At 40.4% G+C, this 17,989-nt stretch overlaps 1 protein-coding gene across 1 annotated transcript in view; it reads left to right on the forward strand.

Annotated features, from left to right (window-relative positions):
- scn4ab (sodium channel, voltage-gated, type IV, alpha, b) overlaps positions 1 to 17,989 on the forward strand; it is a 76,850-nt gene that overhangs the window by 18,276 nt on the left and 40,585 nt on the right. Inside the window, exons 5-9 of the mRNA XM_030736443.1 lie at positions 3,225 to 3,353; positions 3,667 to 3,758; positions 3,980 to 4,252; positions 4,337 to 4,400; positions 4,491 to 4,632. Coding sequence (XP_030592303.1) covers positions 3,225 to 3,353; positions 3,667 to 3,758; positions 3,980 to 4,252; positions 4,337 to 4,400; positions 4,491 to 4,632 — 700 coding nt within the window. The remainder of the gene's footprint in view (positions 1 to 3,224; positions 3,354 to 3,666; positions 3,759 to 3,979; positions 4,253 to 4,336; positions 4,401 to 4,490; positions 4,633 to 17,989) is intronic.

A 17,989-nucleotide genomic window follows, 5' to 3' on the forward strand; every position in this document is an offset into this window, starting at 1 on the left:
CAACAAAGACTGTACAAAGTTAAGAGTCAATAAGATGCAGGAAATCATTGGCCAATGGATTCAAAGGACAACATACCTGAATATTAAAATCACCAACTATTAAAATTCGGTCTTTGTTATACTTGGGTGGTCTGTATACACCAGCGCAAAACACCAGGAGGGCAGAGCAAACTTCAGATTAGTTGATTTCAAAGCTAGAATAAGAAATTGTCAGTTTGACCTGTTTCCACTTACATCGTTCTTTGTTAACAGTCGCTGTGCCTCTGCTGCATCCTGACATCCTCGGAGAGTTAAAGTGCGTGCAGTCAGGTGGCAAATGTTCACAGAAAGCATTAGACTCACTTGTTGGCTAGCAATCTAGCATTTACCAGGGCCGTTCTGACAGGAGTCGGAGCATTAACCATTAACATTCAGACTTTGTTGAACCTGCTTCCTGGAAAAGGCTCCTGTTTATTATATTAATTTCAGTCTGTTAGTCTTAGTTGCCTTAGTGTTTCCCCTCCTGTGTCTTTCTCCTCTTGTTTCTGTTTTTCAGACATAGCTGTTATTCAATCCTGTTTTGTTTGGGTAGTTTTGTCTCTTGTGTTTTGCATTTAGTTTTACTTCCCTTCTTGTCTCATTGTCTAGATTAAGTTCAACTGTGTATTGTTACCTGTTTCCACTGCCCTAATTAACCTTGTGTGTGTATAAACAGTCCTCTCTTTCTTGGAGTCCTTGTCAGATCATCTGTCATTCCACCGTTGTTTCCCAAGTAAGTCTGACATGCCCAGTGGCAGGCAGACTCAAAAGCAGGACTCCCAATAAAAGTTTAACAAAATTTACAGAGTTCAGATCAATAGATAATGCTGTGGTCCTCCAGGGAGCTTGGGTCTTCTTGCTCCAGTCTAGACTTAGCAATCCTTTTCGTTTCTCGTGACAAGCCTCTCCTCTCCAACTCCAGGTGATCTGAGCGACAGGAAACAAGCAGGTAAGTAACAAACCAAATAAGCACAGCAACAATAACAAAACTTGGTACTGGAGTCAGCAACACAAACTGTGATACAGTCAATGATCCAGCGAAGACTAATGGCAGCTCGCCTGCTTAAATAGTGGTCTTCACAAGATCATCAAGAACAAGTGAGTCTCCTAACCTCTGGGAGGAAGAGTGCCCATAGGGCGGAGTCCAGTTCTGGTCTCCACCCCTGAGTCACTGGCCAGGAGACAAAACGAGAGAGAGAGCGAGAGAACAAGAACTGGCAGGACACGCACAGGGAGACCAAGGGTCATGACAAAGTCTCTGTATTACTGTCCCCTGTTTGTTACCTGTAGGTTTTGTTGGTAACATTTTTAAGGGTCTCCATGTTCCTTTTGGCCGAAAATTCCAACCCCATTAAATCCAAAGTTTCCAATAAATCACTGGGATGAACAGGTTCCAGTGCAGGCTGTTTATTAGACATCTTAGTTACACAAAACACAGAGAAAGACCAAAACACAGACAGTAACATAGTTGAGACTGAGAAATACACAGACATGTAAAAAGAGAGGAAAGGACCGTAAGTGAGTGAAGTTAAAAGGTAAGAGGGGACAAGTAAAGTACAAGAGAGTGGAAGAAAGTAATGAGTGAAAAAGTGAGTAAAATGGGGTGAAAGAAGAGGTCCAGAGTTAAACAGAGTACAAGAAGGCAAAAGCCCTCCCAGGAGTGAGAGCCTTGGAGCCGCTGCAAAGGGGAGAGAGGAAGAGCAGAAATTGTGCTAAAAAAGAGCAAAAAGAGCTCCCTCCCAACTTTACCTCTGCCTTTTATTACCCAAACTCACACCTCCCCCCTGCTGTTATCAGGACCAGTGGGCATAGAAGGATGCTCCCAATCCACTATGAGTTTGATCCTCATGCAATGGCTCCATGACTGTTCTCCGGGGGCTGCCAAGACAAACAACATTCCCACATAAAAATACCTCCCACCGGAGCACTACCCCGCCCTTCTAACCATATTTTCACATTACTAGAAACACTTTTGGGCGGTCTTATCTCAATACTCCCTTACATTATTACAGTAGCTCAGGTGGAACTTCAACTCCCCTTTTCGGGACACACACTCCCCGCTACTTGACCTTCACTCTGGCAGTGCTGTGTCAAAAGCGCACTGTGTACAAAGGTGAGCCTCTAAATATGAATGAGTGCAGTTCTACTAGTGGAAAAAACCCAAGGCCCTGGGCAGAGCAGGCCTCAGTCCTTTCCACTCACCTAAAGCATGCAGTGTTTGAGTGTATGAGTAACAATATAGGTGATAAATAATATACAATGTGACCATTAATTCAGATTAATATAGGTACTAATAAATGATATAGTGAAATACCGATATCAGAGTGATAAAAATATCCAACAGTTTATATTGTTGGAGTATCTTTGGTTTTGGACAGAGGCTATCATCTTTAAAATAAAGCTCACTCTGTTACTTTGATCTCTGGTCTGTATTTTGGGTCTGCTTCTGAACGAATTCATGGCAGATTCTGAGTCTAACAGCATATATACACTGCCTGTCTAAAAGAAGAAGAAAAATATAAATCACCCACTAATATTTTGATGACAACACAGATTCACCATGGCATGATTTCAAAAAGCTTATGAAATGTCACATTTATTGCCATTCAGAGTTGTATTAAGTTTTCTTGTATTGATTACTGCTATGTCAAGTCTTCTCCAGCCCATCTCAAAGTTTTTTAGTGGGGTTCAGGTCATGTATGAAAATTATATCTCATGCACCCTGAACCACTTTTTCACAATCTGAGAACAATGAATCCTGACATTTTCATCTTGGAATATGGCCATGCCATCAAAGAAGAAAAAAAAATCAATTGCTGGAAAAACCTGGAAAAGGGTAAACCTGGACTCATAAGACCACATGACCGTTCTTCCATTGCTCCAGAGTCCAGTCTTTATGCTTCCTAGCAAACTGAAGTCTTTTTGTTTTCTTAAGACTACACAGTTATCTAGTCCCTTGAGTTCTCTTCACATTGTACATGTGGAAATGCTCTTACTTTCACTGTTCTACTGTTGTTTTTTTTTTTTTTTTTTGCAATATGATCCCCATTTACAATCATTCAGAATTTTTTTCCAACCACATTTCTACTTGGGACATCATGTTTCTTTTTTTTGGCTGGACAGTGTATATAATTAACCTTTTAATTGTGGCAAGTTATATCTGCATTTCTATGAATTTTGTGTTTTACTGTTTCTCTGTTGAGCAGATACGTGTTCACAGGCATCTACACATTTGAGGCAACAACCAAAGTTTTGTCTCGAGGATTCTGCATTGGAGAATTCACCTTCCTCAGAGACCCGTGGAATTGGCTGGACTTCATGGTCATCAGCATGGCGTAATAATCAGTGAAACACCTGAGAGAACTGCATGACCAGACAGCATATTAGTCATTAAAATAAAGACTGCTTTTTAATTTAGTGTACTAAGTCAAGACATAATTTTCTCTTTTTTTTTGTTGATAAAACAGCCTTTAAAGCAGCTCTAATTGTAAAGATGAAAAAAATTTCTACTCTATCATCAAAGTTAAAATTCAAACAGTGAAAAAAGATGAAGATAAAGGTGATATAATGGAGGTGATGATCAAGAAGGTGAAAATGTTGATAATGGCAATAATGAAAGTGATGATGATGATGATGTGTCTCTTTCAGGTATTTGACAGAATTTGTGGATTTGGGAAATGTTTCTGCATTGAGGACATTCAGAGTTCTTCGAGCCCTCAAAACCATTACTGTCATCCCTGGTCAGTGTTTTTTTTTTTTTTTTGTGTGTGTGTGTGTGTGTGTGTGTGTGTGTGTGTGTGTGTGTGTGTGTGTGTGTGTGTGTGTGTGTGAGAGAGAGAGGATTTCTCTGCCTTAAACCTGTTAAAAAATATAACCATCAAACAAACTGCAGTGATTTTAGTTTCTTTATACTGATGACTTTGTGTTTGTGATTGGATTTTAACACCCATCCCATCCACAGGTCTGAAAACGATTGTTGGAGCCCTCATCCAATCAGTGAAGAAACTGGCTGATGTCATGATCCTGACAGTTTTCTGCCTCAGTGTCTTTGCTCTGATTGGTCTTCAGCTTTTCATGGGAAACCTGAGGCAAAAATGCGTCCTGATGCTGCCACCATTGCATAGCAACCACACGGCAGATATCAACCTTAATGCCAGTTTCCATATCAATGACACTCACAACAACAATACAGGAAGCAGTGTCTTTGATTTCTATGAGTATATCAACAACCCAGGTAGGGAGACTTCAGGGGTTAGGGTTAGGCTTAGACCTCTGAAGGATACTACGTTCAGCTGTAAAATCTGTCTGTGTTTCACAGAGAACCATTACTATCTTCCTGGTCATCTTGATGCTCTGCTGTGTGGAAACAGCTCTGATGCTGGGTATGTCAACATAATAATTCAAATAATCATAATTAATAATACTAACCCTAACCCTATTATCAACAATAATGATTTTGAAAATGTGTTCAGGGTTTGTCCAGATGGTTACATCTGTATGAAGGCAGGGAGAAACCCAAACTACGGCTATACCAGCTACGACACATTTGGCTGGGCATTCCTGGCTTTGTTCAGACTCATGACTCAGGACTTCTGGGAAAATCTGTTCCAGCTGGTCAGTAACTCAGTGGTCCACTACAGGCTGTTTCCAGACACAGCCTTTAAAAATGGATGCAACCTCTAATTAGAAAAACCTGCATTCTTTCTAATGCTCAATAGGGAGCAAATGCTCTGGTTGTATAAATTCTATGAGATAATAAATCTACTGTTCACCTAGTCTCTGAGCTCAGTAAACTCTTTCATGTCGAGTTTATGATCTCAGTTACTTGTTTCAGGTCTTACTGAATAAAAGCAAAGGAACAGAAGATATGAGAGGATAATGACTAGAAGGCAATTCAATTCATTTTTATTTAGATAGAACTAGAACCAGGATCAACTGAGGGCTTCTCAGGGACCTGATAATAATGAATTATGGGTCGGATATGGGTCTGCTACAGACCCATATCCGTCCTTCCGTATGCATCTAAGGTTTTTGAAAAGTTTGTAAACATGCAATTAATTGGCTACTTGGACGAGTATAAAATCTTTAATATAGCTCAATCTGGTTTTCGCTCAGGACACAGATGTATTACTGCTGTGTTAAAGGTTCTTAATGATATAACTTCAGCACTTGATCTTAAGGAACATTGTGCTGCCATATTCATTGACCTGGCCAAAGCATTTGACTCTGTTGATCACATACTCTTATTACACAGATTAAATTGTATTGGCATCTCAGGTTGGTCACTGGATTGGTTTTCCAATTACCTATCTAATAGGTCCCAACAAGTAAAGATTGATTGTCATGTCTCAAATCCACTTCCAGTTCTTACGGGAGTACCCCAGGGCTCAGTTCTTGGCCCAACAATTTTTTCAATCTTTATTAATCGGTCCACCTATATGCGGACGACACTATTCTATACACCTCCAGTCCCTCGTCTGATGAGGTCGTGAAATCTCTTGCTCACGCATTCCATGAATTACAGTCGGCTTTTAGCAAATTGAACTTATCGTTAAATATTAAGAAAACAAAGGTCATGTGGTTTGGTCATGAATCTGGGGCTTCTTCTTCTTCTAAAAATGACTTTATCACCTTAAATGGTGACAGTATAGAACTAGTACCTGCTTACAAATACCTAGGAATCTGGCTAGACTCGGCCTTAACTTTTTCCGACCATATCAAGGCCTTACAATCCAAGGTAAAAGCAAGACTTGGTTTTTTATACCGTAATCGAACCTCATTTACCTTGTCTGCAAAGCGCACCATTGTCGAGAAAACCATCCTCTCTCTATTTGATTACGGTGATATAATATACAGACATGCAACCAAAAAAACTCTCAGCAAGTTAGATTCAATTTATCTTTCTGCAATTCGCTTTGTAACAAACGCTCCTTTTGTAACACATCATTGCCACCTTTACTCTCAAGTTAAATGGCCCTCTTTGCACACTCGTCACAGTATTCACTGGTTTACTCTTATTTACAAAACTCTTCTAGGACATTCACCCCCATATCTGTGTCAGTTATTGCTTCCGAGTGCAGTCATGAAATATAGCACACGTTCATCACAATATTTATTACTGAAGACCAAAAGAACCAAGTCTCGTTTTGGCCACATAGCATTTGCATACGCTGCTCCAAATGACTGGAACTTGTTACAGAGAACACTGAAACTGACTACCCTCATCTCAGTATTCACCTTTAAGAGACAGATAAAAAATGTTCTTAAGGATGTTTGTAGTTGTTTTACGTAATGTGTAATGTGGCTAGATTCATTTTATGATTGTTATTACACTGTCTTGTAATTTTACTGTTACTATTTTCTTTTTCTTTTTAATTCTTTTATTCCTTTCCCTTCAAAAGGCTTCCCCTTTTGCCAGGCCACAGTTGTAAATAAGAATTTGTTCTTAATCTGTTCACCTGGTTAAATAACAGTTTAAATAAAAATAAAATTCTTTCCCGAATATATTTGAACCTTCACCTTACAGTATGAAGCACCCTGAGGCAACTGTGAATGTGATGATATAAATAAAGTATATAAATGCATCTGATTTAAATTGAAACAAACCCTTTTTATGCTGGCAATGAGAAACTATCAGGTGTAGTCAGTCATGATCACTAAAAAGAGTCTGGCTTCCTGGAAGCAAAGTATAAAAAAATGAGGTGTGGCTCAATACTTTTGCATAGGGCTATGAATCCATCTTTTATATACAGACTGTTTCCTGATTTATCTGCTGTGGGACTTCCCATTAACATTTCCACGTTATGTTTCATTAAGTTTCTGACCTTCTCAGAATTTATGACAAAAGGTGTTTAAAATATCTGACAGCTGGAAACACCATGATTACATATGCAAATATGACAAAAACAGCATCAGACAAGTACACCTTTGGCCTTTAAGACTCAAAGAGACCAATATGCGGTAGAAAATGTAAAAAATAAATGAACACAGAACAATCAGAAGCCTGGTTACAGTAGGATGTAACCAGTAGAATGAATATGTTAGTTTAAATGAATCAACACCCCCGAGTCACACTAGAGGTCAGAATGCTCAAAGCACAGGTAGAAGAGGAGGAGTAGCAGCAATCTTCAATTCCACCTAAGTATTTAATCAAAGACCCAGATAAAGTTTTAATTCTTTTGAAAGACTGACTCTTAGTCTTGTCCACCCTAATTGGGAAATTCAAAAACCTGTATTATTTGTTATTGTCTATTGTCCACCTGGTCTTTAGTCAGAGTTTCTCTGATTTATCAGACTTTTTATCTGATTTAGTGCTCAGTTTAGATAAAATAATTATAGTAGGTGATTTTAACAGCCATGTAGATGCTGAAAATGACAGCCTCAACACTCCATTTAATCTACTATTAGATTCATTTGGCTTCTTTCAAAATGTAAATGAGCCTACCCACCAGTTTAATCATACTTTGGATCTTGTCCTGATATATGGCATAGAAATCGGAAACTTATAAATATTTCCTGAAAACCCCTTCCTGTCTGATTATTGCTTAACAACATTTACATTTACTGTAATTGATTACACAGCAATGGGGAATAAGTTTTATTACAGCAGAAATCTCTCTCTCTCCAATTGATCTTTCGGAGTTAACTTCAATAGTTACATTTTCCAAACCATCAACATGTTTATTAGATCCCATTCCTACTAGACCGCTCAAAGAAGTCCGTCCAGTAGTTGATGCTTCAATCTTAAATGTGATTAATCTGTCTTTATTAGTTGGCTATATACTACAGGCCTTTAAGGTGGCAGTAATCAAACATTACTTAAAAAGCTGTCACTTAACCCAGCTGTCTTAGCTAATTATACGCCAATCTCCAACCTTCCTTTTTGCTCAAAAATTCTTGATAGAGTAATTGTAAAACAGCTAACTGATCATCTGCAGAGGAACGGTTTATTTGAAGAGTTGAAGTCAGTTTTCAGAATTCATCACAGTACAGAAACAGCATTAGTGAAGGTTGCCAATGATCTTCTTAGAGCCTCTGACAGTGGACTCATCTCTGCGCTTGTCCTGTTGGACCTCAGTGCAGCTTTTGATACTGTTGACCATAACATTTTATTACAGAGATTAGAGTATGACATAGGTATAGTGGTTTGAATCATATTTATTTAATAGACTTCAATTTGTTCATGTAAATAGTGAGTCTTCTTCACACACTAAGGTTAATTGTGGAGTTCCACTGGGTTCTGTGCTAGGACCAATTTTATTTTTTTTTTATTTTATTTACACTATACATGCTTCCCCAAAGCAGTTTTATCTATCCATAAAGCCAGATGAACCACACCAGTTAGTTTTCTCTGTAGGTTCTCAGTCATCCAGCTCATAGTCGTCTCTGGAGCTTGAAAAAAAGGCAATGGGACTTCTTAAGTTTCTTGAAAAACGTCCAGTCACGGTGATGTCTTGAAGACATAAAAGCCTGGATGGCCTTTAATTTCCATCCATCCATCCATCCATTTTCCTTCCGCCTATCCAGGGCCGTGTCATGGGGGCAGCAACCTAAGGAGAGAAGCCCAGGCTTCCCTCTCCCCAGCCACCTCCACCAGCTCATCTGGGGGGACCCCAAATCATTCCCAGGCCAACCGAGAGACATAATCTCTCCAGTGTGTCCTGGATCTGCCTCTGGACCTCCTCCCGGTAGGACATGATCGGAAGACCTGACTGACGAGGGACCCAGGAGGTATCCTAGTCAGATGCCTGAACCACCTCAACTTGCTCCTTTCAATGTGGAGGAGCAGCGGCTCTACTTTGAGCCCCTAATGAATTGCTGCACATGACACCCTAAGGGAGAGGCCAGCAACCCTTTGGGGAAACTAATTTCTGCCGCTTGTATTCGTGATCTAATCATTTCTGTCACTACCCAAAGCTCATGACCATAGGTAAAGTTAGGGACATAGACTGTTCCGTGAATCACGAGTTTCGCTTTTATGCTCAGCTTGCTCGTCACCATGACCGGTGCATAAGTGCAGACATAACCCCGATCCGTATGTCAATCTCCCATTCCCTTCTTCCATCACTAGTGAATAAGACCCTGAAGTACTTGAACTCCACCACTTGGAGCAGAAACTCATCCCTGAGTGGGCACTCCACCCTTTTCCAGCTGAGGACCATGGCCTCACACGTAAAGGTGCTAATTCTCATACCAGCCACTTCACACTCAGCTGCGAACTGTTCCACTGTGAGCTAGAGGCTACCACCTGATCAAGCCAACAGGACCGCATAATCTGCAAATACCTGAGATTCTGAGGGCACCAAGGCGGAAGCCTTCCACCACTCGGCTACGCCTAGAAACTCTGTCAATAAAAATTATGAACAGAATCAGTGACAAAGTGCAGCCCTGGCACAGTCCAACACCCAGAGGAAACGAGTCCGACCTATTGTCACTAAAATTTTGCTGCAGTCCACAACCGCAGCAAAAAGCTTTGCTGTGATTGTGGACCGACACCCCATAATCCCACAGCACCTCCTACAGGATAGCCTGAGAGACAAGATTGAATGCCTTCTCCAAGTCCACAAAACAAATGTAGACTGGATGGGCAAACTCTCATGTACACTCAAATATCCTCGATAGGATGAAGAGCCAGTCCAGCAATCTGCAACCAGGACAAAAACTGCACTCTTCTTCTTGAATCTGAGGTTTGACTAATGGACAGACCCCCCCTTTCCAGCACCCTGGCATAGACCTTACCAGGGAGGCTGAGGAGTGTGATCCACCAATAGTTGGACCACACTCTCCGGTCTCTCTTCTTAAAAATGGGGACAGCCACCCCGGTCTGCCAATCCAGTGGCAGTGCCCCAGATCTCCACATGATGTTGCAGAGGTGTGTCAGCAAAGACAGCCCTACAACATCCAGAGCCTTCAAGAACTCAGGGCAAATCTCATCCACCTCAGGGGCCCTGCCACCAAGGAGTTGTTTAACCACCTCAGTGACTTAACCCCCAGTGATGGGAGAGCCAGTCTCGCATGCTCGGACTCTGCTTCCACTACAGAAGGCATGACAGTGGGATTAAGGAGATCCTCAAAGTATTCCTTCCACCACCTGACTACAGCCTCAGTTAAGTCAGCAGCCCACCCACACTATAGATCATGTTTTTAGAGCACTCAGTGTCCTCAGCCTCCCTCAGAATGCTGTGGAAGAGCTGGGAGTTGAAGATCTCGTGCACTGGGGCCTCTGCTAGGTGTTCCCAGTACACCCTCACAATATGTTTAGGTGTGCTGGTTCTGTCCAGCATCCTCCCCTGCCACCTGATTCAACTCTCTACCAGGTGAGGTACGATTATAAAATTGATCACTGACTTTCAACATGGTGTTCATTATGGACAAACTGTGGTTTGTACAGAAGTCCAACAACAAAACCCCATTCGAGTTCAGATTGGGCAGGCTGTTCGTCCCAGTCACGCCCCTCCAGGTTTCACTGTGATTGCCCATGTGAGCATTGACGTCTCCCAGCAGGATGATGGAGTCACCAGATGAAGCACCCTCAAGCACTCCGCCCAGCGACTCCAAGAAGGGTGGTACTCTTAATTATCATCCAGGTCATAAGGGCAAACAACAGTTAGGACCTATTCCCTAGCCCAAAGGTGCAGGGAAGCAACACTCTCATCTACCGGTGAAAACTCCAACGTACAGGCAGCAAGCTGGGGGGATATAAGAATACCTGCCCTAGCACGCCGCTCGTCACCGAGGGCAAATACAGACTGTAACAGAGTCCAGCCCCTCTCCAGGAGACTGGTTCCTGGACCTCTAATTTCCTGCTTCTAAATTCAGATCAAAGTGAAGTAATTGTACCCTGCCCCACAAAACTTTGAAACGTGGTGTCTATCCAGGTATTTACTCTGGATGGCATTACCTTGGCCTCCAGTAACACTGCAAGAAATCTTGAAGTAATTTTTTTTTTTTTTTTGTCATTTATATTTTATTGATTTTCACATTATACTTAAGCAAACAGCAACATAAGTGGGAAAAGAGAAAAAAAGGGGTAGGGGGGATTAGGTAGTTACATAAAGTCAGGTCTGGCATTTTGGACACAATTCAACCATTTTGATGAGTATTTATCAAAAACTACCCCTTGTGACTTCAGTCTAAAGGTTGTTCTTTCCATTACGAAAATACTATATAACAAATCGATCCACTCATTTACTTTAGGAGTTTGCTTCTTAAAACATTTTCAAGTTATGGCCTTTTTGGTTCCCACAAATAGCACTCCAAGTAAATATTTATTCATTTTTTTGTAGTTCAAGTCTTTCCAAATTACCCAGGTATAGTACCACAAATTGAAATAGTATTCTCCTTTTGAAGACTGCTTCCAGGACCTTATGTATTTCTCTCCAAAAATGGAGCCATATGAGGGCAATCCCAAAATATATGGCTTTAGACTCTTTTTTTAGTTTTTTTTCCCAAAATAGTCTCTGATTTGTAAGTATCTAAACAAATACAAATTTTGTAGTCCAAATTTACCCTTAAGGTCCTGGAAGATTGTCACTTTTCCCTCCTTCAACAAAGTCCAGTATGTTGTGAGACTTTTATTAGACCATGATTTAAATGTTTTGGCTGTTTTGCCAGGTAGGAACTCTGAGTCATAAGCAAACCACTTAACGACTTCCGCCCTCTGTCTGTAGTGCTTGAAGTCTTGCAGCTCTGCCTTTTTTTTTTAATTAGAAGTTATAGTGATAACTCTGCCCCTCATTACTGCCTTGCAGGCATCCCATAACATAGGTGGGGATGTCTCCTCTTTGTCATTAAGTTTCAAATACTGATTTATTTCTTCAGACAATTGTTTTGCTCCTTTAATATACTGGAGTTTAATTTCCAGTAAGTCTGCTTTCTCCTCTGGATTACCATTAAAGATAGATATATGGGGCAATGGTCTGAAATATCCATTGTCCCAATACAACAATCCTGTATTCTGTTCGTGTCTGTGCTGAACGCTAAGAAATAATCAATTTTTGAATACGACACATGCTGTGTTAGTAGTACGTATAATCCTGTAGTTTATGGTGGTGAAAATTGTAGTTTCATGATGTGGTTGAAGAAATCCTTCGCCGACAGTCTTAATGTATAACATAGAGTTTATTTACAAAAAGACAATGTCAAAACAGGCGCTTTCCTTTGCGACCTGGGAGAGGGTATGTCTCTAATGGCCCTAGCTCTCAGAACATAAGAAAAGACAAAGGTTATATAGTGTAGTGTTGGCAACCTCCACATCCTGCCTTCCATACATGGTTAAGAAACAAACTTCAGCCTCCTAACCTATAGCTAAACATCTGGACATCTCCTTATATGGCAAGCCAGAGAGGTAGAAGAGGGGGCCTCTTTGTGCATTCCTTCTGGCTTGAGGCTAGAACTTAAAGCTCAGGTTACCCTTCTGCACAAACAATAAAGGCTTTAAGAAGAGAGACCATATATGCATACACATAGAAAGTTTAACAGAACAATACAGACACTACATAAAGTGTTTTCTGAATAACCAGGTATAGCTTATTTCCTGAATGTATGTGAGGTCATTCCTTTTTTAGAGAGAGCAACAAGAGATTACACTCTCTCATACCATTCACTAATCAAAGCAGCCCTGACTCAAGGCCATAATCCTAATGGAGAAAACCTATACATAGATGTCTCTGGAGCTTGAAAAAGGCGACTGGACTTCTTTTTGTTTCTTGAAGACGTTTCACCTCTCATCCGAAAGGCTTCTTCAGTTCTCAACCAAATGGTGGAGAGACCCAGGTATTTAAACCCCTGTGGGCATAGTCCCCTGGAGGTGGTTATGACCCTCTATTGATCATGTGCTTGAACACATGTGCCCAGGTGTGAAGGGGGCGTGGGTCATATTTAATCAGTGGTTTCAGTTGAAACCAACTTAGGACTCCGCTCCATTGTTTCCTGTGGCCTATTGAGGTCACTGGAACAAAGGTGTGAATGGGGGTTGAGACGTCTGGGAAGGGAGCTCAGGACAGCACTGTAAGCGGGGGAAAGTTGGTGACGTAATCCACCTCCTCTGTTCAATGATGGTTGTTCACAGTGGACATAGATGGCTTCTTTCACTCCTCTTTCAAACCATCTGTTTTCCCTGTCCAAAATGTGGACATTGGCATCCTCAAAAGAGTGCCCTTTTTCCTTCAGATGCAGATGTACTGCTGAATCTTGTCCTGTCGAGTTGGCTCTTCTATGTTGTGCCATTCGTTTGTGAAGAGGCTGTTTGGTTTCACCAATGTAGAGGTCCGAGCACTCTTCACTGCACTGAACAGCATACACTACATCGCTGATCTTGTGTTTGGCGGGTTTGTCCTTGGGATGAACCAGTTTTTGTCTTAGGGTGTGACTTGGTTTGAAGTATACTGAGATGTCATGCTTGGAGAAAATTCTTCTGAGTTTCTCTGACAAGCCTGACACATATGGGATGACAATGTTGTTCCTCTTGTCCTTCCCATTCTCTGTAGTTTGTGTTTGGCCTTCATTCCTGTGCATCTTAGCTGATTTGATGAAGGCCCAGTTGGGGTAACCGCATGTTTTGAGGGCTTTCTTAATGTGTGTGTGTTCCTTATGCTTCCCTTCTGCCTTAGAGGGAACACTTTCCGCACGGTGTTGTAGGGTCCTGATCACCCCAAGTTTGTGTTCCAGAGGGTGGTGGGAGTCAAAGAGGAGATACTGGTCTGTGTGTGTGGGCTTCCGGTAAACTTCAATGTTGAGGCTTCCATCTTCCTCGATAAGCACCGCACAGTCCAGGAATGGTAACTTGTTATCTGTGGTGTCCTCCCTGGTAAAACGTATGTATTTATCCACTGAGTTAATGTGACGAGTGAAGGCTTCTACTTCTTGGGTTTTGATTTTGACCCAGGTGTCATCTACATATCTGTACCAGTGGCTAGGTGCCATCCCTTTGAAAGAACCAAGGGCTTTACTTTCCACTTCCTCCATGTAAAGGTTGGCTACAATGGGAGACACTGGGGAGCCCATGGCACATCCATGCTTCTGTCTGTATACATAGATGCAGTTTAACACACAATTTTAACACACAGATCGATCAGACACTACATATTTCCCCCCTTTGAGACTTCCAAGTAAGTTTCAAAAGACAAAGATATTTATTATTACTCCAAATAACAGTTTCTCCCATAACATAACTTTAACAAAAACTTTTCCTGACTTCCTATGAGGTGTGGGAGCAAAAACCCCTACTTCTGGCACCTCAGAGGAACTCAAAAAGAAAAAAGTGATTGTCATGTGACCATTTAGCAAATACACAAGAAAGCCTCAGTAAATAAAATCAAAAAAGTGTCCATTAGATCAGCTGGTCGACCCATCGGACCTCTCTATGGACCTTGTCCCTACCTATCCATTTCTCTCCCTAGAATCGAATAAAAGAATAAAACATCTGAGGTTCCAATGTACTTACCAAATGACAGACATCCTTCTTAAGTTGATTTAACCAAACATGTTATGCATACATGAAAAACTGTCACAAGTTCTGCTATTGTGTTACTGTAATGAACATACAATGAAGCAATATTTTATTATCATATAAATTCAGCCAAACATAAGAATATCAACTGTAGTTCTCCAACAGCTTTGGCTCCTTCATGTGGTATCCATACTATGTTGATTCAAAGCATCTCTGTCCTTTTTATTGTCCAATTGTATGAACCCCTCATCTCAGCGGGTTCCTGAACACCTTCTCTGAAAGACACAATAAACACTGAACAGTATCTTCTGTAAAAACCACAAATAACATTAAAACATCAAATGTTAATTCATTAAGTTTTCTTTTTTTTTTTTAGATAAATGTGAAATTTCCTATTTCCCATTTTTGCATTTCCAATTTATCTTATTTTCTCTCAATTCCCCCCTTGGAAGCATCACATCACTATATAAGACATAAACAAACAAACAAAGAGAAATTAACAATGGTTAGTAAGAGTTAATTAACTAACAACTACTAATAAAAACAGATGTGAAGATTATAATCAAACTCAACATAAAAGATCTAATAGGAGTACACATCAAAGTGAGTATTACTCCACCACTCCTTCTATCACCACATCATTATCAAAGTCAGTTGTTCGCATGCTGACAAATCTTAGCACAAATTCTCAAACCTCATTCATTTTCCACAAATTCATTGGCTCTGTAGATGATAAACATCACCAAGGCACTATTTAATTCCCAATTTTCCCAATTTTTCAAGATCACTTTTACAGTCTTATCCACAAACTCTCTTCCATCTTTTCCAATCTTAAGATCCCCATCTGCTTTTCACTTCTCTGGACAGAAATTTAGTAAAAAATTATCCTTTTACTAATGCATAATCAGCACTCAATTTATCCTTCACCATCTTTTGGTTTTGGCAAGTTTTTGGCTAAATTAGCTGTGACGCACCTCACTAAAGTGACATCTTCTCACTCCAAAAGCCTCAAATAGTCTCTAATTCTGGACATAGTCAATGTATATTTACCATAGCTCAGCAATTTCTGCAACTATTACAGATAAAATTTTCACTGGGTAACCCTCATGACCAATAATGCTTCGTCATACATCAATGAATCCCCACTAGGACTCTATAGCATAGTGGTAGTCTCTGCTCCACTTTTGAATAAGCACTAGAATAATAAACATATTGGGAATTTGTCCCTATTCCAATTGTCTGACAAAGAACTCCACACGCATATTTACCACCCACAGAGGCAAACACTCAAAAAGTTCTCAAAATAGTCTGGAAGCACCAACGCTGGGGGCTTCTTGCAGCCTCTGTTTAATTGCTTCAAAGGCCAAAATGCCATCTTGCATCCAAGAAAGATTACAATGATGTTGCTTCAATCCATGCTGACAAACAGCCATCAATTCTCTGCTTCCAAGAGTTCTTCAGGTCGTAGTTTGATTCCTCACATATTGTCCTCACACACAGAGATGTGTAGCATCTTCAGGTCGCACACAGGTGAAATCCACTCCACTATTCACCTTTACTGTTGGATCTTTCTCTGGTCTTGATGCTACCAGCTGACATCACTCACTCAGATTCTCTGGGCATCCCTAAAATCCTTGTTCCTTTCCCATGAAAGGGTTTGCTGGGCCTCTGGATCCACTTGGTTGGCCTCTAACTCCTCTGGATCTGTTGCAATTACGAGCAAAATGACCAAATTGTCCACAGTTGTAACATCCCTCTGAAAACTGTTGCAAATTTAAATTAAAACTTCTTCCTCTTCCTCTTCCAAATGTTCCTCGTCCTCTTTCCCTCCAGGATTGCACTCGATTATACACTGACTGAGGGTAAGAGGTCACTGGAATCACCAATGATGGCTGCAACAGTTGAGGTTCAGCCTGCTTGGGCTGCATTTGTATTGCTGGTTGATCTGACGGCTGCTGGCTCTGCATGACCACAGCTTGCTTCTCCTCTTTTCTCCTACTCTCTCCCAGTTTTATCTGGTTGAGCTGTCTGAGAGTCTCTTGATCCTGTTGTTTTCCCATCCTTCTGTTCCTAACCTTCAAGGTTGATGTCTTCTTTTTACTTTTAGAACTTGGAACCAGTTTTGTAGTGGTCTCAGCTTGTCCCACTTCAATTACTCCATCGTTGTCATCCTTAATGTGGTAATTGCCATCTTGATTAAGTACTGGTAATTGTAAGCAGACGTCTTCAAACTCCACTTTCTGTTCGTATGGAGGTAGGTTTTGTACTGGAGTCAGTTGTGAGAATGGCAGATTAATTTCAGCCATCAGTTTCTGCGTTGATTTTGTATTTTCCTCAATTTCTTTCAAGCTTTTTTCTCTTTCTTCTTTTGTAGCTTGTATCAACTTCTGTCCTTCGATGTCAAACAGCTGTAAGATGCTCAGTTCCACTTCTCTCTTCACTTTTCGTCGTTCTCCTTTCTTCCCCTTCTTTTGTTCCGCTTTGTATGTAGACACAAGCACCCTTATGGTTTGAATCACATCTGGATTAAAAATTCCATCCTTAGGCCAAGGTTGATCAATATGTGGCCATCGTCTTTGCAATTTTTCTGATGTCTTTGCAATGAGTAATTTAATTAATGGATTACTCTGTTGAACTACCTCTACTGGGGTAATTGCTTTCAAAACTGTGATATCATTGTCAGACATTTTAATGAATTCTCAAATTTCCCTTTTTTTCCCAATGAATTAATTAACTTTCAAAGAACTTATTTTATTTCCAATTAATCAATGGTATTGTAATCAGACAATTTTATTTATCTGTTTATTTGTTTATCATTAGCAGTAATTGATCATTTCCTCAATCTTAAACCACTTATTTATTAGTCACTCGGCAACAATCAGTAAACACTCAACTGCCAACACCAGAAGAAATACAAACGTTCTGATGCAAAAACTATTCAACCCACTATAACAATATAACTCAAATTTGTCCAAACCAGAATTAAGCTCAATATGCACCATAAGACACACTATTACAAACATCAACAAAGTATAAACCCCTTAAATGTGTCCAATCTTTTGCCAAATTGCCAGAGAATTGAAATCAAGCAGATGTTCTATATAGAATACCAAATTAGATATGTCTTTAAAAGCAAAGTAAATATGTACTCATAAATGTTTAAAAAACATATCAGGAAGAGTTTGTGAATAAGAAAAACACTGGCCTTTCAAGGAGTTTGATCCACTGGCCCTCAGGCTCTGGCCAGATGTCTCCTCTGGTTCTGTCTATGTTGCCACTCCCCTTGTCTCTCATGCAGGGCAAAGAGAAAAGGCAAGAATTAGTTCAGATATTAACATACAAAATCACACATACATATAATAATAATATCCATCCTCCACATAGCTTTGCAGTATAGCATCAACAGAGCAAGTTTATTACACTACCAAGCATCTTGGACGTGTAATCTCTCTATAAACACCATTTCTTTAGAACCCACTTTATTTCTTTCTCTTTCACTTTTTTTCTATTTCAAGGAACCAT

Source organism: Archocentrus centrarchus, chromosome 8 (genome assembly GCF_007364275.1).
Source record: "Archocentrus centrarchus isolate MPI-CPG fArcCen1 chromosome 8, fArcCen1, whole genome shotgun sequence".
In the NCBI taxonomy this organism is placed as follows: domain Eukaryota; kingdom Metazoa; phylum Chordata; class Actinopteri; order Cichliformes; family Cichlidae; genus Archocentrus; species Archocentrus centrarchus.